This window comes from Mandrillus leucophaeus, unplaced genomic scaffold (assembly GCF_000951045.1).
Source record: "Mandrillus leucophaeus isolate KB7577 unplaced genomic scaffold, Mleu.le_1.0 Scaffold7, whole genome shotgun sequence".
NCBI classification, from domain to species: domain Eukaryota; kingdom Metazoa; phylum Chordata; class Mammalia; order Primates; family Cercopithecidae; genus Mandrillus; species Mandrillus leucophaeus.
Genome location: NW_012107585.1, coordinates 6468635 through 6488413, shown reverse-complemented (window position 1 = coordinate 6488413; position 19779 = coordinate 6468635). Strand labels below are relative to the sequence as shown.

General features: G+C 48.1%; 1 protein-coding gene across 2 annotated transcripts in view; it reads left to right on the top strand.

Annotated features, from left to right (window-relative positions):
* The first annotated feature begins 10934 nt into the window (after window positions 1-10934).
* The window catches only part of OASL (2'-5'-oligoadenylate synthetase-like), a 20071-nt gene continuing 11226 nt past the window's right edge, over window positions 10935-19779 (top strand). For both annotated transcript variants that reach the window (XM_011964449.1, XM_011964448.1), the window contains exons 1-3: window positions 10935-11418; window positions 16419-16701; window positions 18518-18693. In XM_011964449.1, the coding sequence (XP_011819839.1) occupies window positions 11221-11418; window positions 16419-16701; window positions 18518-18693 (657 nt within the window). In that variant the 5' untranslated portion in view covers window positions 10935-11220. The remainder of the gene's footprint in view (window positions 11419-16418; window positions 16702-18517; window positions 18694-19779) is intronic.

Here is a 19779-nt window from a genome sequence, read left to right as displayed (position 1 = left end):
GCAGGAGAATCGCTTGAACCTGGGAGGTAGAGGTTGCAGTGAGCTGAGATCATACCACTGCACTCCAGTCTGGGGGCAACAGAGCAAGACTTCATCCCTCCCCACCCCACCCCAAAAAAAAGAATGACTCCCAGAGTTCTGGCCACTGCTGACAGTGAACCCTGCTCTTTTTTCTGTTCACACTCATCTCATTAAAATTCCAATTTGAGATTTGTCTCCCCCATTAGAATAATAGCTGACGTTTATTGAGCACCAACTATATGCCAGATACTGGGCTGAGTACTTTTCATCTATCACTTCTTTGGAGCACTACAGTAGCCTTAGGATGTAGGTACTATTATCATCTTCATTTTCCAAGTGGGGAAATTGAGACACAGATAGTTTAGATGACTTCCACATTCACACAGTGAATACACTTGGATTTGAACCCAGACACTCTGGCTCCAAAGCTCATGCTGTGACTACTGTGCTTTGCTGCAAACTCACCAGAAATGGAGGACCATCTTATTCACCACTCTCTCCCAGTACCTGGCATAGTGGCAAACACATAATAGGTGCTCAGTAAATATGTGTTGAATGAACGGATGAATTTAAAGAAGATTGAATGAAGTCTTGGATGAGGTCTGGAATAACATGTCACAGGTGAAATTCTTCACCCAGTGCCTAGCACACAAGTGCTCAATAAATGCAACAGCTACCAGCTGTTATTAGCTCCTTCCACTGCCCCCTCCAAATTCTCCCTTCATATCCTCGTGTTGGGGTGGAGGGAATTCTGAAGAGCTGTATTCTTTCCAGTCCTGGCAGTTCCCTCACTCCTACTTCTATACCAGGGCCAAAATGGCAAAAACAGAACGCATGTTGTGGCAGAAATTGCTATTTTCCCTCAGTATCCTCAAGGAAGCCTTAAGGTTTCTCTCCTTCTTCCATAGCAATAGAATTTTTAGTTAGGCACATTGCCAAAGGCTAAAGACTACATTTCCCAGCCTCCCTTGCAGCTGGGTGTGACCATGTGATTAAGTTATTCTGACCATTGGCATTATTTTATATGTTATGCATAAATTATCATGTTTATCCCTGACAACCTTTGCCATTTGCCTGTTGGTTTCAGAATCTCCAGGAGCTATCTTCCTCCTGCTTTACAGTCAGGAAGGAGGATGGAGAAAATGTGATATTAGGCATTGAGACAATTTTTGTGCAAGTTTATGTCCTTTGGGTAGGTTGAAAACTGGATGCAGCTTTATTCCGTGGTGATCCAGATATCACAAGGAGAAAGTCCCTAAGACCCAGAAGCCCGACAGAGCTGTTTTGCCAAAATACAAGGAGATGAATTATGGTAATGATCAGGGACGGGGCTCCACATTTTCCTACCTTTAAACAGGGAGGCGGTCACAATTCTGTGGAGTTCTGGGGACCTACAGAAAACAGGCTGATATGAGTTAGCAAAAGCCCAGTATCACTGGGGAGGCCAGGAGGCTCCCAGTGAATGTCATTCAGCTCCAAGAAGAGATTCAGAGAAGGAAGGCTTAAGGTTTCAAGGAGGGAGGACCTTGAGCTGCTGACTCATTTCTTCTACACCCTTGTTTACTTGCCTTTCTATCCAGCCCAGACCCCCTGGTCAAGCCTGCCAGTCACTGCCTAGTGGATGCCTTCAATTTTCTGCCCATTTGTCCTTCCAGTCCATTTACTCCTGTAACATAAGGACATTTTGGGTTGCAAGTGACAGAGACCCAGTTCAAAATAGTTTAAGTAAAAATAAGTAGAATGAGCTGGGCGCGGTGTCTCATACCTACAATTCCAGCACTTTGGAAGGCCGAGGCAGGAAAATCACTTGAGGCCAGGAGTTTGAGCCCAGCCTGGGCAACATAGAGATCTCATATCTACAAAAAATTTAAAAGTTAGATAGGTGTGGTAAGCACGCATCTATAGGCCTAGCCACTTGGGAGGCTGAGGTAGGAGGATCACATAAGCCCAGGTGTTTGAGGTTACAGTGAGCTATGATTGTGCCACTACACTCCAGTCTGGGAGAAAGAGTGAGACCCTGACTCTAAAAATACAGATACAAATACAAAATAAATAGAATATAATGGCCCATAAGAGTCCAGGGGAGGCTAACATTAGGTACAACTGGACCGTATTAGTCAGGGTTCTCCATAGAAACAGAACCAATAGGGTATACGTGTAGATAAAGAAGAGGGGATTTATTAGGGGAATTGGTTGCACTAGTCTGGTCTCACACTGCTATAAAGAAATACCTGAGACTGGGTAATTTATGAAGAAAAGAGGTTTAATTGGCTCACACTTCTGCAGTCTGTACAGGAAGCATAGCAACTTCTGCTTCTGGGGAAGCTGCAGGAAACTTACAATCATGGCTGGAGCAGGAGCAAGACAGAGAAGCAGGAAGTCCTTCCTACTTTTTTTTTTTTTTTTGATACAGAGTCTTGTTCTGTCACCCGGGCTGGAGTGCAGTGGCGTGATCTTGGCTCACTGCAACCTCCACCTCCTGGGTTAAAGCAATTCTCCTGCCTCAGCCTCCCTAGTAGCTGGAATTACAGGTGCCCAACACCAAGCCCACCTAACTTTTGTATTTTAGTGGAGACCGGGTTTCACCATGTTGGCCAGGCTGGTCTTGAACTTCTGACCTCAAGCAATTCATCTGCCAGCCTCCTGCACGCTTTTTAAACAACCAGATCTCACAAGAACTCACTATACAGTATCAAGGGGGTATGGTGCTAAACCATTCATGAGAACTCCACCCCTATAATCCAATCAACTCCCACCAGGTCCCACCTCCAACGCTGGGGTTTACAATTTAACATCAGATTTGGGCAGAGACACAGGTCCAAACCATATCATTGGCTCATATGATTACAGAGGCTTAGAAGTCCCAAAATATGCCATCAACAAGCTGGAGACCCAGAGGAGCCAGTGGTGTAAGTCTCAGAGTCCGAAGACCTGAGTACCTGGAGCTCTGATGTCTGAGGGCAGGAGAAGATGAACGTCCCAGCTCCCAAGGAGGACAGCAAATTCACCACCCTTCCTTCACAAACTGTCCAGGCTCTCAGTGGATTGGACGATGCCCACCTACATTAATGAGGGCAGATCTTCATCCCTTAGTGTACTCTTTCAAATGCTAATCTCCTCTGGAAATAGCCTTACAGGCACACCCAGTGATAATGTTTTACTCTCTGGGCATCCTGATGCCTAAAATTAACTGTCGTGTGGATCCAGGAATCCAGATGATGCTAGAGGGGGTGCCAGCTGGTTTATGTGGCAGGTCAACTCTCCCTGACAATCACACACACAGACCTGCATAGCACTTCAGTGACACAGACACATTTCCATAGAGCAGCACAAAGAGTACGGGGAAGCTAGAAGCGGACGAGGCGGGGATGCCTGCAGCTGCAAGAAGATGCCTGGGAACAGACACAGAAACTCTCCCCGCCAGATAAGCAAAACACAGCAGCACAAAGGCAGCTGTTTGAATAAATTCATTGGAGAGTCTAAGGCAGCTCTCTGGACCAAGCTGTAAAGGAGATAAGACAGAAATAATCACACAATAGACAGGCCTTAAAGGTACTGAGGTTCTCCACCAGGTGCGGTGGCTCACACCTGTAATCCCAGCACTTTGGGAGCCTGAGGTGGGTGGATCACCTGAGGTCAGGAGTTCAAGACTAGCCTGACCAATATGGTGAAACCCTATCTCTACTAAAAATACAAAAATTAGCCAGGCATGGTGGCGTGCACCTGTGGTCCCGGCAACTCAGGAGGCTGAGACAGGAGAATCGCTTGAACCCGGGAAGCGGACGTGGCAGTGAGCCAAGATCGTTCCATTGCACTCCAGGGTGGGCAACAAGAGCGAAACTCCATCTAAAGAAAAAGCAAACAAACTATATATATGTATATATATTTATCTCAGCTGGGAAAAATAGGGATGCCTTCACCATAGGTTTCTCCTTACCCAATAGGCCGACCTGAGCTTGTGCATGTGGTCACTGGACTCTGACAGGAGCAAGAGAAAGGGCAAGTCCCCCTAGGCCCGCACTTTTTAAGCATCTGCTTGCATCACATTTGCTAATGTCCCGCTGGCCAAAACCAGTCACATGGCCAAGCCTTGATTTGAAGGAAATAGAGAAATAAATTCCACCTCTTGTTGGGAGGAGCTGCAAAGCCAGCCTTGCAGAGGAGTGTATACAGGGAGGAGAGGAAATTGGCATTATTATTATTATTATCATTATTGTTATTATTATTTTTGAGATGGAGACTTGCTCTGTTGCCCAGGCTGGAGTGCAGTGGCACAATCTCAGCTCACTGCAGCCTCCGCCTCCCGGGTTCAAGCAATTCTCCTGCCTCAGCCTCCCAAGTAGCTGGGATTACAGGTGCCCACCACCATGCCTGTAATATTTTTGGTAGAGACAGGGTTTCACCGTGTTGGCCAGGCTGGTCTTAAACTCCTGGCCTCAAGTGATCTGCCCACCTCAGCCTCCCAAAGTGCTGGGATTTCAAGCATGAGCCACTGTGCCTGCCATAGATGGACAGTTTTAAGGTACATTCTACACAGTACCTAGGAGGGTCCCGAGTGGGATCAAGCCCCAGATGCCCACAGTAGTAATCAATTTAATGTTCCTTGAGACCAAGTGTGCTGGCTCATTCTTGCAATCCGGCACTTTGGAAGACCAAGGTGAGAGGATCACTTGACCCTAAGAGTTCAACATCAGCCTGGGCAACACAGCAAGAACCCGTCTCCACCAACAATTTTCTGAAAATTAACCAGGCATGGTGACTGTAGTTCTGCCTACTCAGGAGGCTGAGGTGGGAGGATCATTTGAGCCTAGGAGTTCGACACCGTCTTGGGCGACATAGTGAGACCCTGTCTCAACGACAACAACAAAAAAACAATTCGAAATTAGCCAGGTACGGTGGCTTGTGCCTGTAGTCTTAGCTACTCAGGAGGCTGAGGTGGGAGGATCCCTTAAGCCCAAGAGGTTGAGGCTACAGTGAGTTGTGATCACGCCACTGCACTCCAGCCTGGGTGAATAAGCAAGACAACATCGGAAAAAAAAAAAAAAGAGAGGGAAATGGAAAGCGAAAGGGAAAGAAAGAGTTCCTCAGACTGGCTTTCTCTGCTTCCCAATCCCCCACACTTATCCCTTGAGATCATTTCCCAGAACAAACCACCTTCATGCAACCCCTTCTCTTATGCTCTGCATTGAGGGGAATCCAAGCTAAGACAATACTCATCTTTGTGTCTCTTTCTCCTGCTCAAAACCTAGCTCAGCCCTTTCCTATCCACTGGCTCTTCTCCCTCCCTGCAGATGCCTGCTCAACTGGGTGGTATTTTAACAACCATAAAACCAACACATTACAGATTTCATGTTCCCTTTTGAAATCCTCAAATGTCATCCAACATATTAATGATCAAAAAATTGAAAGCTATGTAACCCTCAGAGATTTCATGAAGTCGAAGAAAAAACGAATAGGTTAAGGTCTGAATGTTTATTGTTTGAATAACTTCTATATTGCCTTGCAGTTCATTGTCAGTCATCATAACCATATGGCAAATGTTTGGAGTCTTAACCGATTGTTGACTTAGTTTTATGAAATTGTCACTGCTCTTTAATATAATCCTTGTAATATGGTATTGCTCAAGGATCAAGTACTACCAAACATTGGAAATACAAGAAATTTTGGAATTTATGTAATTAAAATACATGATGCTTTCCACTTGGGGTTAGCCAGTTTGAAAAGTTAAATTGGAATATGTCATGACTGACAAACTCCTTGAAAGAATTATCTGCACTTCTGGTCTCCATGTCCCCCACCCCACCCAGCCTAATCTGGCTTCAGCTCCCTCCTCTCTCCTAAAACTGCACCCACCTTGATCACCAGTAGCTTTCTTGGGTACTTCTCAGATCTGTATTTCTTAACTTCTCAGAAGCATTCAGCAATGTGGGTGACTTTTTTTAACTCTGGTTTTGTGCCTACCTCTTTGGCCACCCCAGCAGGAACTGCCTAAATTTCCCTTCCTCTGCTCATCATTTCAATCTGGGGCTTGGCTAGGCATAGCAGTTCATGCCTGCAATCCCAGCACTTCGGGATGCTGAGGTGGGAGGATCGCTTGAGCCCAGGAGTTTGAGGCTGCAGTGAGCTATGACTGCATCACTGCACTTCAGCCTGGGAGACAGAACGAGACTCTGTCTCTACATTAGTTCATTTTGGTGTGATGGTGTGATTCATTCCTCCCCGAGGTACCAATGACCATGTGTATACTGAGGGAAATCAAATCTGTCTTCACATGGAGCAGGTCACTCACTTCTCATCTTTGGGTACTACCAAATCATCGTCCAAAAAGCACTCCTAGAACTCCCCACAACCATGCCCACTCCTCCTTCTCTCCTTGTGAATGGTGGCCCCAGCAGTTACTCACGGATGCAAGCCAGAGAGCTGGGAGTCATCCCTGTCTTCTCCCTGCCCCTCATCTATAGTCAACAAGAAGCCCTGCCCACGCTTCTTCCAAAATAGACCTAGAATTCAACCCCTCCTCTCCACCTGCACTGCTTCAGCCTCGTCTTGGGCCTCACTGCTTATCACCTGCATCCCTGCGAAGCATCCTCATGCATTTCCCTGCATCTGCCCTTGCCCTCTGCCATCCATCCTCACCATGGAAGCAGCCAGACCAATCTTTCTAGATCTTAACTCCACTACGTGCCACTCCCCTAAATTTGCCACTGCCCTCAGGACAAAAAGCAGATTCACCTGGTCTCACTTGGTCACCCAGGCTGAAATGCAGTGGCATGATCATGGCTCACTGCGGCCTGGATCTCCCTGGACTGAGGCGATCCTCCTACCTCATCCTCCTGAGTAGCTGGGACTATGGGCGCTCACCATCCTACCTGGCTAATTTTTGTATTTTTTGTAGAGATGGGGTTTTGCCATATTGCCCAGGCTGATATTGAATTACTGGGCTCAAGCAATCTTCCCACCTTGATTTTCAAAGTGCTGGGATTTCAGGTGTGAGCCACCAAGCCCATCTCATTTCCTCTTTCTTAAAACAATATCTTCACTTGGCCTTCAAACCATCACTCCTGATTTCTCTTCCACCTCACTAGCTACTTCTTTTCCTCCTTCTTTGCTGGACTCATGCAACTCCCAAACTCTGAATAATATTAGGTGCTCTGGTTCTCAGTCCTGGGTCTTTTTCTCTTCCTGCTGTTACCACTCCCTTGGTGATCTCATTCAGTGTCATGGCTTTAAACATCTCTATGCCAGTGACCCCCACATTTGTATCTCAAGTCCAGACCTCCTCCCTGAAATCCAGACTGGCATATCCAACTCCCACCACACATCTCCACCCGGGTCTCTGACAGACACCCCCAACTTCAGTTCCCAAACTGAGTTCCTTCCTGATCTCCGTGCCCAGCCTATCCCACCTCAGTTAAGGGCAGTTCAACCTTTCTGTTGCTAAGGCCAAAAGCCCTGGACTTAGACCTTGACTCTGATCTTTCTCTCTCATCATACTCTACCCATTAGCAAGACCTGTCAGCCTTAGAGTCAAAATATATCCAGCAGAATGACATGATGTCCAGATTCACTTCCAAATAACACAGTGGGAAATCTAGGGATGGGGGTATAATTGAAACCAGATTGGCTATAAGTTGATCATTGTTGAAACTGGTAATGGTACGTGGAGGTTCATTATATTATTCTACTTTGTTTGAAATTTTCCAAAATCAGAAAAATTAAATCATACTATTTCACTGCTACTGCTCTGATCCAAGTCAGCTGATCTCTTGCCTGGACTGGTGCAGTAGCCTCCTAACCATACTCCTGCCTCCACTTTCACCTCCACTCCACCCTCTGCTTCTAATCTAATTTCCTCCCAGCAGCCAATGTGATTAATCTCATTAAAATGAAAGACCGTGTCACTCCTCCACTGAAAACTCTCCAGTGTATGGTATCAGACTCTTACAGAACAACAAAAAATGCTCCCCAGTTGTCTTCAAGATCCTATCCACTCCTCCTCCTTGTTTATGGAGTAAATCTGTTGAAAAAGATCCTATATCCTGGCTGGGTGTGGTGGCGCACGCCTGTAATCCCAGCACTTTGGGAGGCCGAGGCGGGTGGATCACTTGTGGTCAGGAGTTAGAGATCAGCCTGGCCAACATGGTGAAATACTGTCTCTACTAAAAATACAAAAATCAGCCGGGTGTGACGGCGGGAGGCACCTTTAATCCCAGCTGCTCAGGAGGCTGAGGCAGGAGAATCGCTTGAACCCGGGAGGCGGAGGTTGCAGTGAGCCAAGATTGTGCCACTGCACTCCAGCCTGGGCAACAAGAGCGAAACTCCATCTCAAAAAACAAAAACAAAATCCTGCATCTATTTGCCTTGCCATTCTTTACTACTTAAACCGCATTCCCTTCCACTCTCTGCTCTTGATCACTCCATTCCAGGCACACTGATGTTCCTTATCCTTGCCACCGGGCAGTATCACCACAGCGTCCTCGCACTTTCCACTCCTTCCGCCATGAAGAGTCCTCTCCCTTCTGTTACACACGTGGCTCACTCTTCACCTTCTAATGTCTTTGCTCAGATGTGTCCTTTTCAGGGAGGCCTTCCCTAATCACCTTATGTAAGACTGAACACCTAAATACACCCACCCCCCACACACACAACCTCTTAATCCCTTTGTTTTTCTGCTTAGCACTTATCACCATCTTCTTTACTATAATTTTACCTATTTATCCTATTCATTGTCTGTCTCCACTACCAGAAAGCAAGCCATCTGCAGGTAGGGATTTTTCACTACTGTTTGTTCACTATTGTATCCACAGCACCTGCCTGGCACAGAGTAGGTGCCCAATAAGTATCTGTTGAATGAATGAATGAATGAGTGAATGGCACTCCAAGATTCAATGCTGCCCACCTGTCCAGGTACATTTCTCACCACTCCCCTGCTCACCCTTTCATGCCAAGGCACACAGGACACTTGAGTCCCTGGCACACCCTAGCATTATTTACACTTCTCAGCCTCTATTTATGCTATACCCTCATCCTCCTGGCTGGAATGCCAGTCTTTTTTATTTTTTATTTTGAGACAGAGTCTCATGCTGTCACCCAGGCTAGAGTTTAGTGGTGCCATGATAATTCACTGTAGCCTGAACTCCTAAACTCAAGTGGTCGTCCCACCTCAGCCTCCCAAGTAGCTGGGGCTACAGGTGCACAACACCACACCTAGCTATTTTTTTAAATTATTTTTGTAGCGACTGCTCCAGGCCACCACTGCCTCTCAGCTGCACCACTGTGCAGTGTCCTGACCATCTCCCTACATCTGCTCTTGCCTTTGCAATCATCCTAACCACAGCAGCAGAGAAGTTATGAGTGTGGCAAAGGGCAGACCAGAATTCAAAGCCGACGTGGAGTGGGGAGTTGGATACGTGAGTCTGGATTTCAGGGAAGAGGTATGGATTTAAGATACAAATGTGAAAGTCACTGGGTGCGGTGGCTCACGCCTGTAATCCCAGCACTTTGGGGGGCCGATGAGGGCAGATCACTTGAGGTCAGGAGTTCAAGACCAGCCTGGGCAACATGGTGAAACCCTGTCTCTACTAAAAACACAAAAATTAGCCAGGCGCAGTGGTGGGCTTCTGTAATCCCAGCTCCTCAGGAGACTGAGGCACAGCATTGCCTGAACCCGGGAGGCAGAGGTTGCAGTGAGCTGAGATCGTGCCCCTGCACTTCAGCCTGGGTGACAGAGTGAGACTCCGTCTCAAACATAAACAAATAAATGAAATTAAAATTGACATGTGGGAGTTGCCAGAGTAAAAACATTTAAACACGTTGAAATCACCAAGGGAGTAAGTCTGGAGCAAGAAGAGAGAAGGGCCCAGGACTAAGTCCTGGAGCACTTAGTGTTATTCAGAGTTGGCTACGTTGCCCAGCTATGTTGCCCAGGCTGGTCTTGAACTCCTGGCCTCAAGTGATCCTCTCGCCTTGGCCTCCCAAAGTGCTGGGACTACAGGCATGAGGCATCATGCCCGGCCCGGATCCCTGGTCTTTAAGATTCTTCTTGAGCAGCTGTCTGCTAACACCAAACGAAACTCATCTGCTGGCTTCCCACCAAATTTTCATGCTTTCTTCCTACTTAACATACATCGCACTGGACTTTTGAAGTCTCTTTTTTCTATGTCTCCCCCGCCGTTCTGGGAGCCCCCTTGGAACAGGAACCTCATCTTATTTTGTCTTCCTGGCTCAATGCATGAACTTCTTGGTTCAGTGCGTGAATCGTAATACCTGTTAAACCCACGCTATGGGCCGGGCACGGTGGCTCACGCTGTAATCCCAGCACTGTGGGAGGCCGAGGTGAGCAGATCATTTGAGGTCAGGAGTTTGAGACCAGCCTGACCAACATGGTGAGAACCTGTCTCTACTAAAAATACAAAAAAAAATTAGCCGGGCGTGGTGGCACATGTCTGTAGTCCCAGCTACTCGGGAGGCTGAGGCAGGAGAATCACTTGAACCCGTGAGGCAGAGGTTGCAGCGAGCTGAGATCACACCACTGCACTCCAGCCTGGGCAACAGAGCAAGACCCTGTCAAAATAAATAAATAATTAATTAAAAAAAAAACAACAAAAAACCCACTCTATGAATAGTGAATGTGAGGGCCAGAGAGGCTGGAGTCCGGCACAGGGTAGCTAGAATTCCCAGTCTGTTATCTTGGGCTCCAGATTCTCACTCCATCACCTGAACGTGAGTGAGTCCCTTCCATTCCCAAGCCTCAATTTCCTTAGATTTAAGCAGCTGAATTGGCTAACCACTATCCAACTCCAACCTACTGGGCAAGTTGCCACCTCTGGGGTCAAACACTATCCAATTTCAGTTTCCAAACATCATAAAAGGGAACTCTAAAAATTGAGAATCGAAACTGACAGCAGAGAGACTGACTAGACGGCCAACCTGTTAAGGTGGCCCCAGGCATTCCAGCCTCAGCCCAGCGTCCTCCTGTGCCCCTACTGCAGCAAGGGGGTCTCCAAGAAGGGGGACCTGGAGTCAGCCCATCACACCTGGTTTCCTCTCTGCTAGGAGCTTCATCCCATAGAGCACCGGAGGGCAGTTGAGGAGGAGCTGCCTTAAAAAAGGAGGTGTGTGCCAGGGAGCTGGGTAGGTGCCTGGCTGTATATCTGCCCGGCTATATATTTGCCCAGCAGTGGTACTCTCGGGACAGAGATGGCACTGATGCAGGAACTGTACAGCACGCCAGCCTCCAGGCTGGACTCCTTCGTGGCTCAGTGGCTGCAGCCCCACCGGGAGTGGAAGGAGGAGGTTCTAGATGCTGTGCGGACCGTGGAGGAGTTTCTGAGGCAGGAGCATTTCCAGGGAAAGCGTGGGCTGGACCAGGATGTGCAGGTGCTGAAGGTAATCAAGGTAAGACTGGGGTCCTCCAGCCCCCACACAGGACAAAACCCAGTATCAGAGTCCACATCCCTGAAGATGCTGGGGACCCCTGTCCTCCTTATCCCTAACCCATGCTGATGACATCGCAGAACACCCCATCCCACCTCGCTGTCTACACCCCACTGCACCACTGCCTGGAGCAGAATGACTCTAGTAATAATAGTTCACATCTAACCTCTTAACATACACTATCTCTAATTCTTGCACCCTGTGAGATAGGTGCTATTCTTTTCCCAGTTTACAGATTAGCAAAATGGAGGCTCAGAACCAATACAACGCAAGGTCCGTGGTTGGATCCTGGTGTGAATGAACCATCTGTAAAATACAGTTTGGGGACAACTGGGAAATTTCCATATGGCCTAGATATCAGATACTCTATATATATATATATATGTGATATAGGAAATCGTTGTTGATTTTGTTAGGTGTAACAGTAGTCTTGTGGTTATCAGGGAGAATGTTCTCTTTTGTTTGGACACGAACACCAGAGTATTTTAGGGACAACGTTCCTTGGTGCCTGTAATTTACTTTAACGTGGCTTACATTAAGCAAATGTAGCCAGGAATTTAGACTTGTTGAATCAACTAGTTGGATATATGAGTGTTAGTTGTATCATCTTTCTACTTTTCTATATGTTTTAACTTTTTTATAATAAAATGACTTTTTTTTTTTTAGAGACAGAGTCTCGCTCTGTGACCCAGGCTGGAGTGCAGTGGCACAATCACCGCTCACTGTAGCTTCGATCTCCCTGGGCTCAGGTGATCCTTAGCCTCCTAAGTAGCTTGGGATTACAGGCATGCACCACCATGCCCAGCTAATTTTTGTATTTTTTGTAGAGACAGGGTTTCACCATGTTGGCCATGCTGGTCTCGAACTCCTGGGATCAAGAATATGCCCACCTTGGCCTCCCAAAGTGCTGGAATTACAGATGTGAGCCACCATGTCTGGCCGTCCAATAAAATGATTTTTTTTTTTTTCTTTTTTTTTTTTTTTGAGATTAAGTTTTGCTCTATCGCCAGGCTGGAGTGCAGTGGCACAATCTTAGCTCACTGCAACCTCCGCCTCCCGGATTCAGGCGATTTCCTTGCCTCAGTCTCCCAAGTAGCTGGGATGACACATGCCTACCACCACACCTGGCTAATTTTTTGTGTTTTCATAGAGATGGGGTTTTACCGTATTGGCTAGGATGGTCTTGATCACCTGACCTCGTGATCCACCCTCCTTGGCCTCCCAAAGTGCTGGGATTACAGTGAGCCACTGCGCCCGGACTAAAATGATTTTTTAATGGAGGCTCAGAGAGGTGAGATGACTTGTCCAAGGTCACACAGTGTTGAAGCTAGGATTTGAACTTGACTCAAGGAACCCAAGCCCCCTCACTGAGATTTTTCCCCAAGCCCTTCCTCCAGCTGTTTCATGCCACCTCCTGTGCTAGTTAAGATCAAAATTCAAGAGGGTCAGAGCTAGAAAGGCTTTGGAGAATCAGACAGTCTAACCAATGACCCACTTAAATAATTAAGTAAACTGGGGCACAGAGAGGGGAGAGATATCCCAAGGTCACACAGCGAGTTGGTGGCAAAGGCAATACTAGAATTAGGACCCCTGACTCCCAGCCCAGTGCTCAAGTTCTCTCTCTAGGGGCAACCAACTCACAGAGGGATCTAGAAGCCCTGGGCCCCTATCCGTTCTTTGCACCTATCCGCAGCATATGAAGCCTGAGGCCATACAATTTATAAGTGAGAAACCACAAATTCTGATACTAGACACACTCTTCACTTCCTCCCTTACCAGCTGTGTGGCTTTGACCTTCCCACTCTTATTTCTCAAACCCACAATCTTCTCATCTGTGACTGGGGAATCATCATTTCTCCTTCACCAAGCCAGTGGGGCAATGCAGACTCAATGATTCATGCATGATAAATGCTCAGAAACAGAAGCATCATTAGAATTCTTGCCAAGCTTTCTTCTGGGCCTGGGACTCATGTTTGACTCTGGCAGACCCTCCCAGACCACCCCCTCCCCAACAACCTTGAGAACAAAGTGGAGGGAATAAGGAATGTCTGGTAAGAGGAGGATGCTACAAGAATAAGTTTATTTTTGTGTGTGTGCACGCCACCACGCCCTGGCTAATCTTTGTATTTTTAGTAGAGATGGGGTTTCACCATGTTGACCAGGCTGGTCTCGAACTCCTGACCTCAAGTGATCCACCCAACTCAGCCTCCCCAAATGCTGGGATTACAGGTGTGAACCACTGCACCCAGCCAAGAATGAGTTTTTACGGCAGGAAATGCTATTTACCCAAGCCTCAAATTCTTCCTGCACATCATAGCCACTTCTCCTCTTGAAATAACTAAATGGTAGCAATCCCCAGAGAGCCGTGACTAATGAGGAATAATATATCTTATTTCGAGTCTAAACCCTCCCTTTCCCCACCCTCTGAAAATCTAGTGAGTGGAGCTGGTCCACATAAGGGAATGCTTGTCTTCAAATGAATTGTGCTTAAATACGTTTAAAACCAAAGCAAATCAGGAAGCATGTTCTGGATGTGTTCTTTTCTCTCTGCCTGGATCTTACCAGTGGGAAAGGCAGTGGGAAGTCTAGGCCAGGCACAGTGGCTCACGCCTGTAATCCCAGCACTTTGGGAGGCCAAGGTGGAAGGACTGCTTGAGCCCAGGAATTCGAGACCAGCCTGGGCAAAATGTGAGACCCCCGACTCTGCAAAAAATGTATAAAAAATTAGCTGGGTGTGGTGGTGCATGCCTGTAGTTCCAGCTACTCGGGAGGCTGAGGTGGGAGGATTGCTTAAGCCCAGGAGGTCGAGGCTTCAGTGAGTGAAGATCGTGCCATTGCACTCCAGCCTGGGCAACAGACCAAGACCTTGTCTCAAAAAGAAAGGGAAGTCTAGACTGGCCTTTGGGGGGAACGTGTCCTTCATTCACACACAGGGTGCCATCTCCAGCCCTCTCCCAGGGGGTGGAGGTGCTGGGTCTGAATGCCTGTGATCCCTTGGAAGCAGGGACTGGCTCACAGCCTTGGGTCACGAGGAAGAAAGAGGCAGAAGAACCACGCACTACTTGAGTTCTGGCTCTTTCTCTAACTCCGTTGCCTCCTGGCTGGGAGACCATGGCAAGCTCCCCATTGCCTCAGTCTTCTCATCTGTACAATTGGAAATAATTCTCCTAGTACCCACCTCAATACAGGAAGTGAAGGGTTTTTTTTGGGGGGGAGTGGTTTAGATGGAGTCTCACTGTGTCACCCAGGCTGGAGTACAGTAGCGAGATCTCAGCTCACCACATCCTCTGCCTCCTGGGTTCAAGTGATTCTCCTGCCTCAGCCTCCCCAGTAGGTTGGATTATAGGCACACACCACCACACCTGGCTAATTTTTGTATTTTTAGTAGAGACGGGGTTTCACCATGTTGGCCAGGCTGGTCTTGAACTCCTGACCTCATGATCTGCCCAATTTGGCCTCCCAAAGTGCTGGGATTACAGGTGTGAGCCACGGTGCCTGGCTGGGAAGTAAAGATTAAAAGGGATAATATGTACACAGGGCTCTCAGGGGTGCCGGACACAGGGCGTGCTCATGTCATCCAGCAACAGCTAGAATCTGATTCGTGTGCAGTGACTCCATCCACCAGGAAAAGTAGCCCACTGGGGGTCTGGTGCCTCCGTAGCAATTCCGCCTGCAGACACGGAATGAGCAGGAGAGGCGGCCAGAGAGTTGTGGGGCTTTGCATACCAGAGGCAACAGGGCCTGGAGAGCTCATCTAGAATCTCAAAACATCAAAAAATCCCTTCTCAACCTCCTTCCGTTACTAAGGGGGAAAACTGACACCCCGGCAGCAGAAGGGATTGTCTAAGTCAGCTGGATAATGAGGAGAAAGAGAAACGTATTGCTGACTTCCTGTGTGCCAGGCACCCCACCAAACGCTTGACATGCATTATTTCATCTGATCCTCCCAGTAGCCCAGTGACTCTTGTTCCACCACTACTTTCATTTTACAGATGAAGGTCTTAGAAGTCAGAATGTTTATCCAGCTAGGAAACAGAGAAGAGTAAAGATCTTTTTCAGGCTGCCCCATTTCACAGCCTGTGGCTCTTAAATCCACCAGGCAAACTTGCTCCTTGCTTTATAATGTCATGAAATTATTCAGCCCCACCACCACCCCCAGAATCCTCAAACAATCCCATAGGAGTAGATGCTACCATTCCTCTGGAGTTGGCCTTACTCTGTGGATAAGAAGACTGGGTCTCAGAAGCAATGCAGTGTAGTAGATAAGAAGCTGGGCATTTGGGGCATCCAAGGGGGCAAATCGCTTGAGTCCAGGAGTTCGAGACCATCCTGGGCAATATGGCAAAATCCTATCTCTACAAAAAAACACAAAAATTAGCCAGGCATGGTGGCACATGCCTGTAGTCTTAGCTACTTGGGAGACTGAGGTAGGAGGATCGCTTGAGCCAAGATCGCACCACTGCAGTCCAACCTGGGCAATGGGAGTAAAACCCTGTCTCAAAAAAAAAAAAAACAAGGCTGGGCTCTGAGGGCTGCAAACTGCAAGACCCAGGACAAATGACTAATGAGGAGAAAGAGAAACCTATTGCTGACTTCCTGTGTGCCAGGCACCCCACCAAACCCTTGGTATACATTATTTCATCTGATCTTCCCAGTGGCCCAGTGACTCATGTTCCACCATTGCTTTCATTTTACAGATGAAGGTCTTAGGAGTCAGAACATTTACCCAGCTAAGAAACAGGGAAGAGAAGATCTTTTTCAGGCTGCCCCATTTCTCGATCCCATGTCTCGAGATCCTCCAGACATCTCAGTTTTCTCACCTGTAAAGTGTGGGTATCAGTACCACCCACTACCCATCCCTTAGCGGGTGGTGAGCATTCAGTGAGACCGTGCATGTGAAGTGCTGCAGGGGTTGCCTGGCACATGGCAGTGGGCCTCAGGGTGACGGCTCTGTTCTGCAGGTGGGCTCCTTCGGGAATGGCACGGTTCTCAGGAGCACCAGAGAGGTGGAGCTGGTGGCGTTTCTGAGCTGTTTCCACAGCTTCCAGGAGGCAGCTAAGCACCACCAAGAAGTTCTGAGGCTGATACAGAAAACCATGTGGCAAAGCCAGGACTTGCTGGCCCTTGGGCTTGAGGACCTGAGGGTGGAGCAGAGAGTCCCCAATGCTCTCGTCCTCACCATCCAGACCAGAGGGACTGCGGAGCCCATCACGGTCACCATCGTGCCTGCCTACAGAGCCCTGGGTAAGGCTGTAAGGGGAGGGGAAGCCCACCCGACTCACACACTTGCCCATCCCAGGAGACTTCCCAGTGTCTCACCTTTACTCATGGCCATGTGCACACACCCACATTTATTCATTCCATCTGTGTCCTATGCTCAGGGCTGGGTTATTGCAGTGCACAGGATTAACCCAACTCTGGCTATCATGTCGCTTAACTTGAAATACAGAAATTGACCAAAGAATTGCAGAGATAAATACATGATTGCAGGCTGGGCGTGGTGGCTCACGCTTGTAATCCCAGCACCTTGGGAGGCCAAGGCAGGTGGATCACAAGGTCAGGAGTTCAAGACCAGCCTCGCCAAGATGGTGAAACCCCATCTGTACTAAAAATAAAAAAAAATTAGCTGGGTGTGGTGGTGGTTGCCTGTAATCCCAGCTACTCAGGAGGCTGAGGCAGAGAATCACTTGAACCCTGGAGGTGGAGGTTGCAGTGAGCCAAGATTGAGCCACTGCACTCCAGCCTGGTCGACAGAGCAAGACTCTGTCACAAAAAAAAAAAAAAAAAAGATGATTGCAAATGATGTAAACGGTGGCCTGGATAACCACAGAAAGAGTGCTCAGGAAGTGACTTTCTGGGGAAAGAACATTCAGGGGGCTCTGACACCCAGTGAGGGGAAGGAGCTAAAAGTGGGGGTGGGGGTCTGTCACTGCGTTTTCTAGAAGTAGATCCTAAGACATGGATGTGAGGACAAGCAGTTTATTTGGGTGTTCATCCCAGGAAGCACTGGTAGGGAAGTATGGAATTGAGATGGGAAAGGCAAGAATTCAATACAACATGCATCCGTGGGCAAGTCACCACCCTCAGCTTCACGTCCTGGGCGAACTCGCAGTCACGTTACGGAATGTGCCTCCACGGGATCCCAAGTGGGAGGCTGGAGTGCTTACTCACCAGCTTCCCAGCCGTCACTGGTTGGGGGCTGCTTCGGGAGCACTAACTCACTGGCCCTGTTGTTTGTCCTCGGGCAGAGTCCTAGGTGTTTGAGGTAAAACCTACGTGCTGCAAGCCCAGACCCTAGAGGTTTCATCTCACGTGCTAACTCCTATCAGCTGCAGTGGCCGGCTGCGCGGAGTTGCTCTTGGGAGAAGGTGTAAGAGACAGGATCTGATTTTAGCAAGGAAGAGAGTGCTGGGATGTCTCAGTGATGTGTACCATGGAACTGGTTCTCCCTATGAGTTTTTGGTTTTTTTTGAGACGGAGTCTCGCTCTGTCGCCCAGGCTGGAGTGCAGTGGCGCGATCTCGGCTCACTGCAGCCTCTGCCTCCAGGGTTCAAGCAATTCTCCAGCCTCAGCCTCCCAAGTAGCTGGGATTACAGGTGCCCACCACCATGCCATGCCCGGCTAATTTTTGTATTTTTAGTAGAGATGCGGTTTCGCCGTCTTGGCCAGGCTGATTTCAAACTCCTAACCTCAGGTGATCTGCCCACCTCAGCCTCCCAAAATGCTGGGATTACAGTCATGAGCCACTGCGCCCGGCCTCCCTATGAGTGTTGAAAGAGATCCAAAACAGATGTTAAAGAAAATGAGGGACATTGAGGACATTCAGGGAGGACAATAGGAGGGGCCTGATGCATGGAAAGCCCAATGTTGGTTCTCGAGAGTAAGAATTTCACAAAAAGGACAGTTAGACAAGGCAAACCTTTGGTTTCTGTAGATATGAGGTCTCAAGTGTCCCTGGAGGGATAATGCCAATGTATAAGCAGGCTCTCCCCAAAATACTACTTACCACCCTCCGGCTTCCTCAATCCCCAATCTCTCCCTTTGCTCCCTCACTCCCCAGGGCCTTCTCTTCCCAACTCCCAGCCACCGCCTGAGATCTATGTGAGCCTGATCAAGGCCTGTGGTGGTCCTGGAAATTTCTCCCCATCCTTCAGCGAGCTGCAGAGAAATTTTGTGAAACATCGGCCAACTAAGCTGAAGAGCCTCCTGCGCCTGGTGAAACACTGGTACCAGCAGGTGAGGAGGCTGCCAGGATGGTGGGGGCAAGGAGAGGGAGCAGGGTGGGGAGGAAAGACAGGGCCTGATTTTCATCTCAGGAAACTGCACCCAGGGGAAATGGAAGCAGGTAGAGAGGGAGAGAATGCTAGTCTTTTGAAATGTAAAGTGAAACCGTCAGTGAAGAAGGTGGAAAAGGAAGAGAGGAGGAGGAAGAGGAGAAAGAAACAGAGAAGGAAGGAGAAAATTAGGTACTCCACAGTATTTCAGTAAACTCGTTCTTTTTATTTTATTTTATTTTTATTTATTCATTTATTGAGACAGGGTCTTGCTTTGTTGTCCAGGCTGGAGTGCGGTGGTGCGATCACCACTCACTGTAGCCTCCACCTCCCTGGATCAAGACCTCCCTGGCTCAAGCGGTCCTCCCACCTTAGCCTCCTATGTAACTGGGACTACAGGCACACACAACCATGCCTGGCTAATTTTTTTATATTTCTTTTGTAGAGACAGGGTCTCACTATGTTGACTAGCCTGGTTTCGAAATGGTCTCAAGCGATCCTCCCACCCTGGCCTCCCAAAGAGCTGGGATTACAGGCACAAGCCACCACACCCACCCCACAAGTTCTTGTTACCCTTCAATTACAGTCTAGGACTGGCAGATGTCAACTTCGCCAGGTACCGTGGCCATTAATCACAGCAGGTTAGGGCCCAGCAAGAGGAAGGATTTTTTTTATTCCACCCCAGGAGTTGAAAAGAGGGCATGTGTGAGTGTAAACAGCCCTCAGGGACATTTCTCAGGCAGCAGTTCAGTCAGTTTTGAAAACAAGATCTGCCCCCAAGATAATCAATGGAAACTCCAACTACAAAACAGAACTCAGAGACAAAAATCATTTATTATATAAAACTTGCAGAGAAGTTACAAGGGAATCAGACAGCAGAAGGAAAGATTTGATCCAATAAAAATAAAATAGGCCAGGCATGATGGCTCATGCCTGTAATCCCAGCACTTTGGGAGGCTGAGGCGGGCAGATCACGAGGTCAGGAGATCGAGACCATCCTGGCTAACACGGTGAAACCCTATCTCTACTAAAAATACAAAAAATTAGC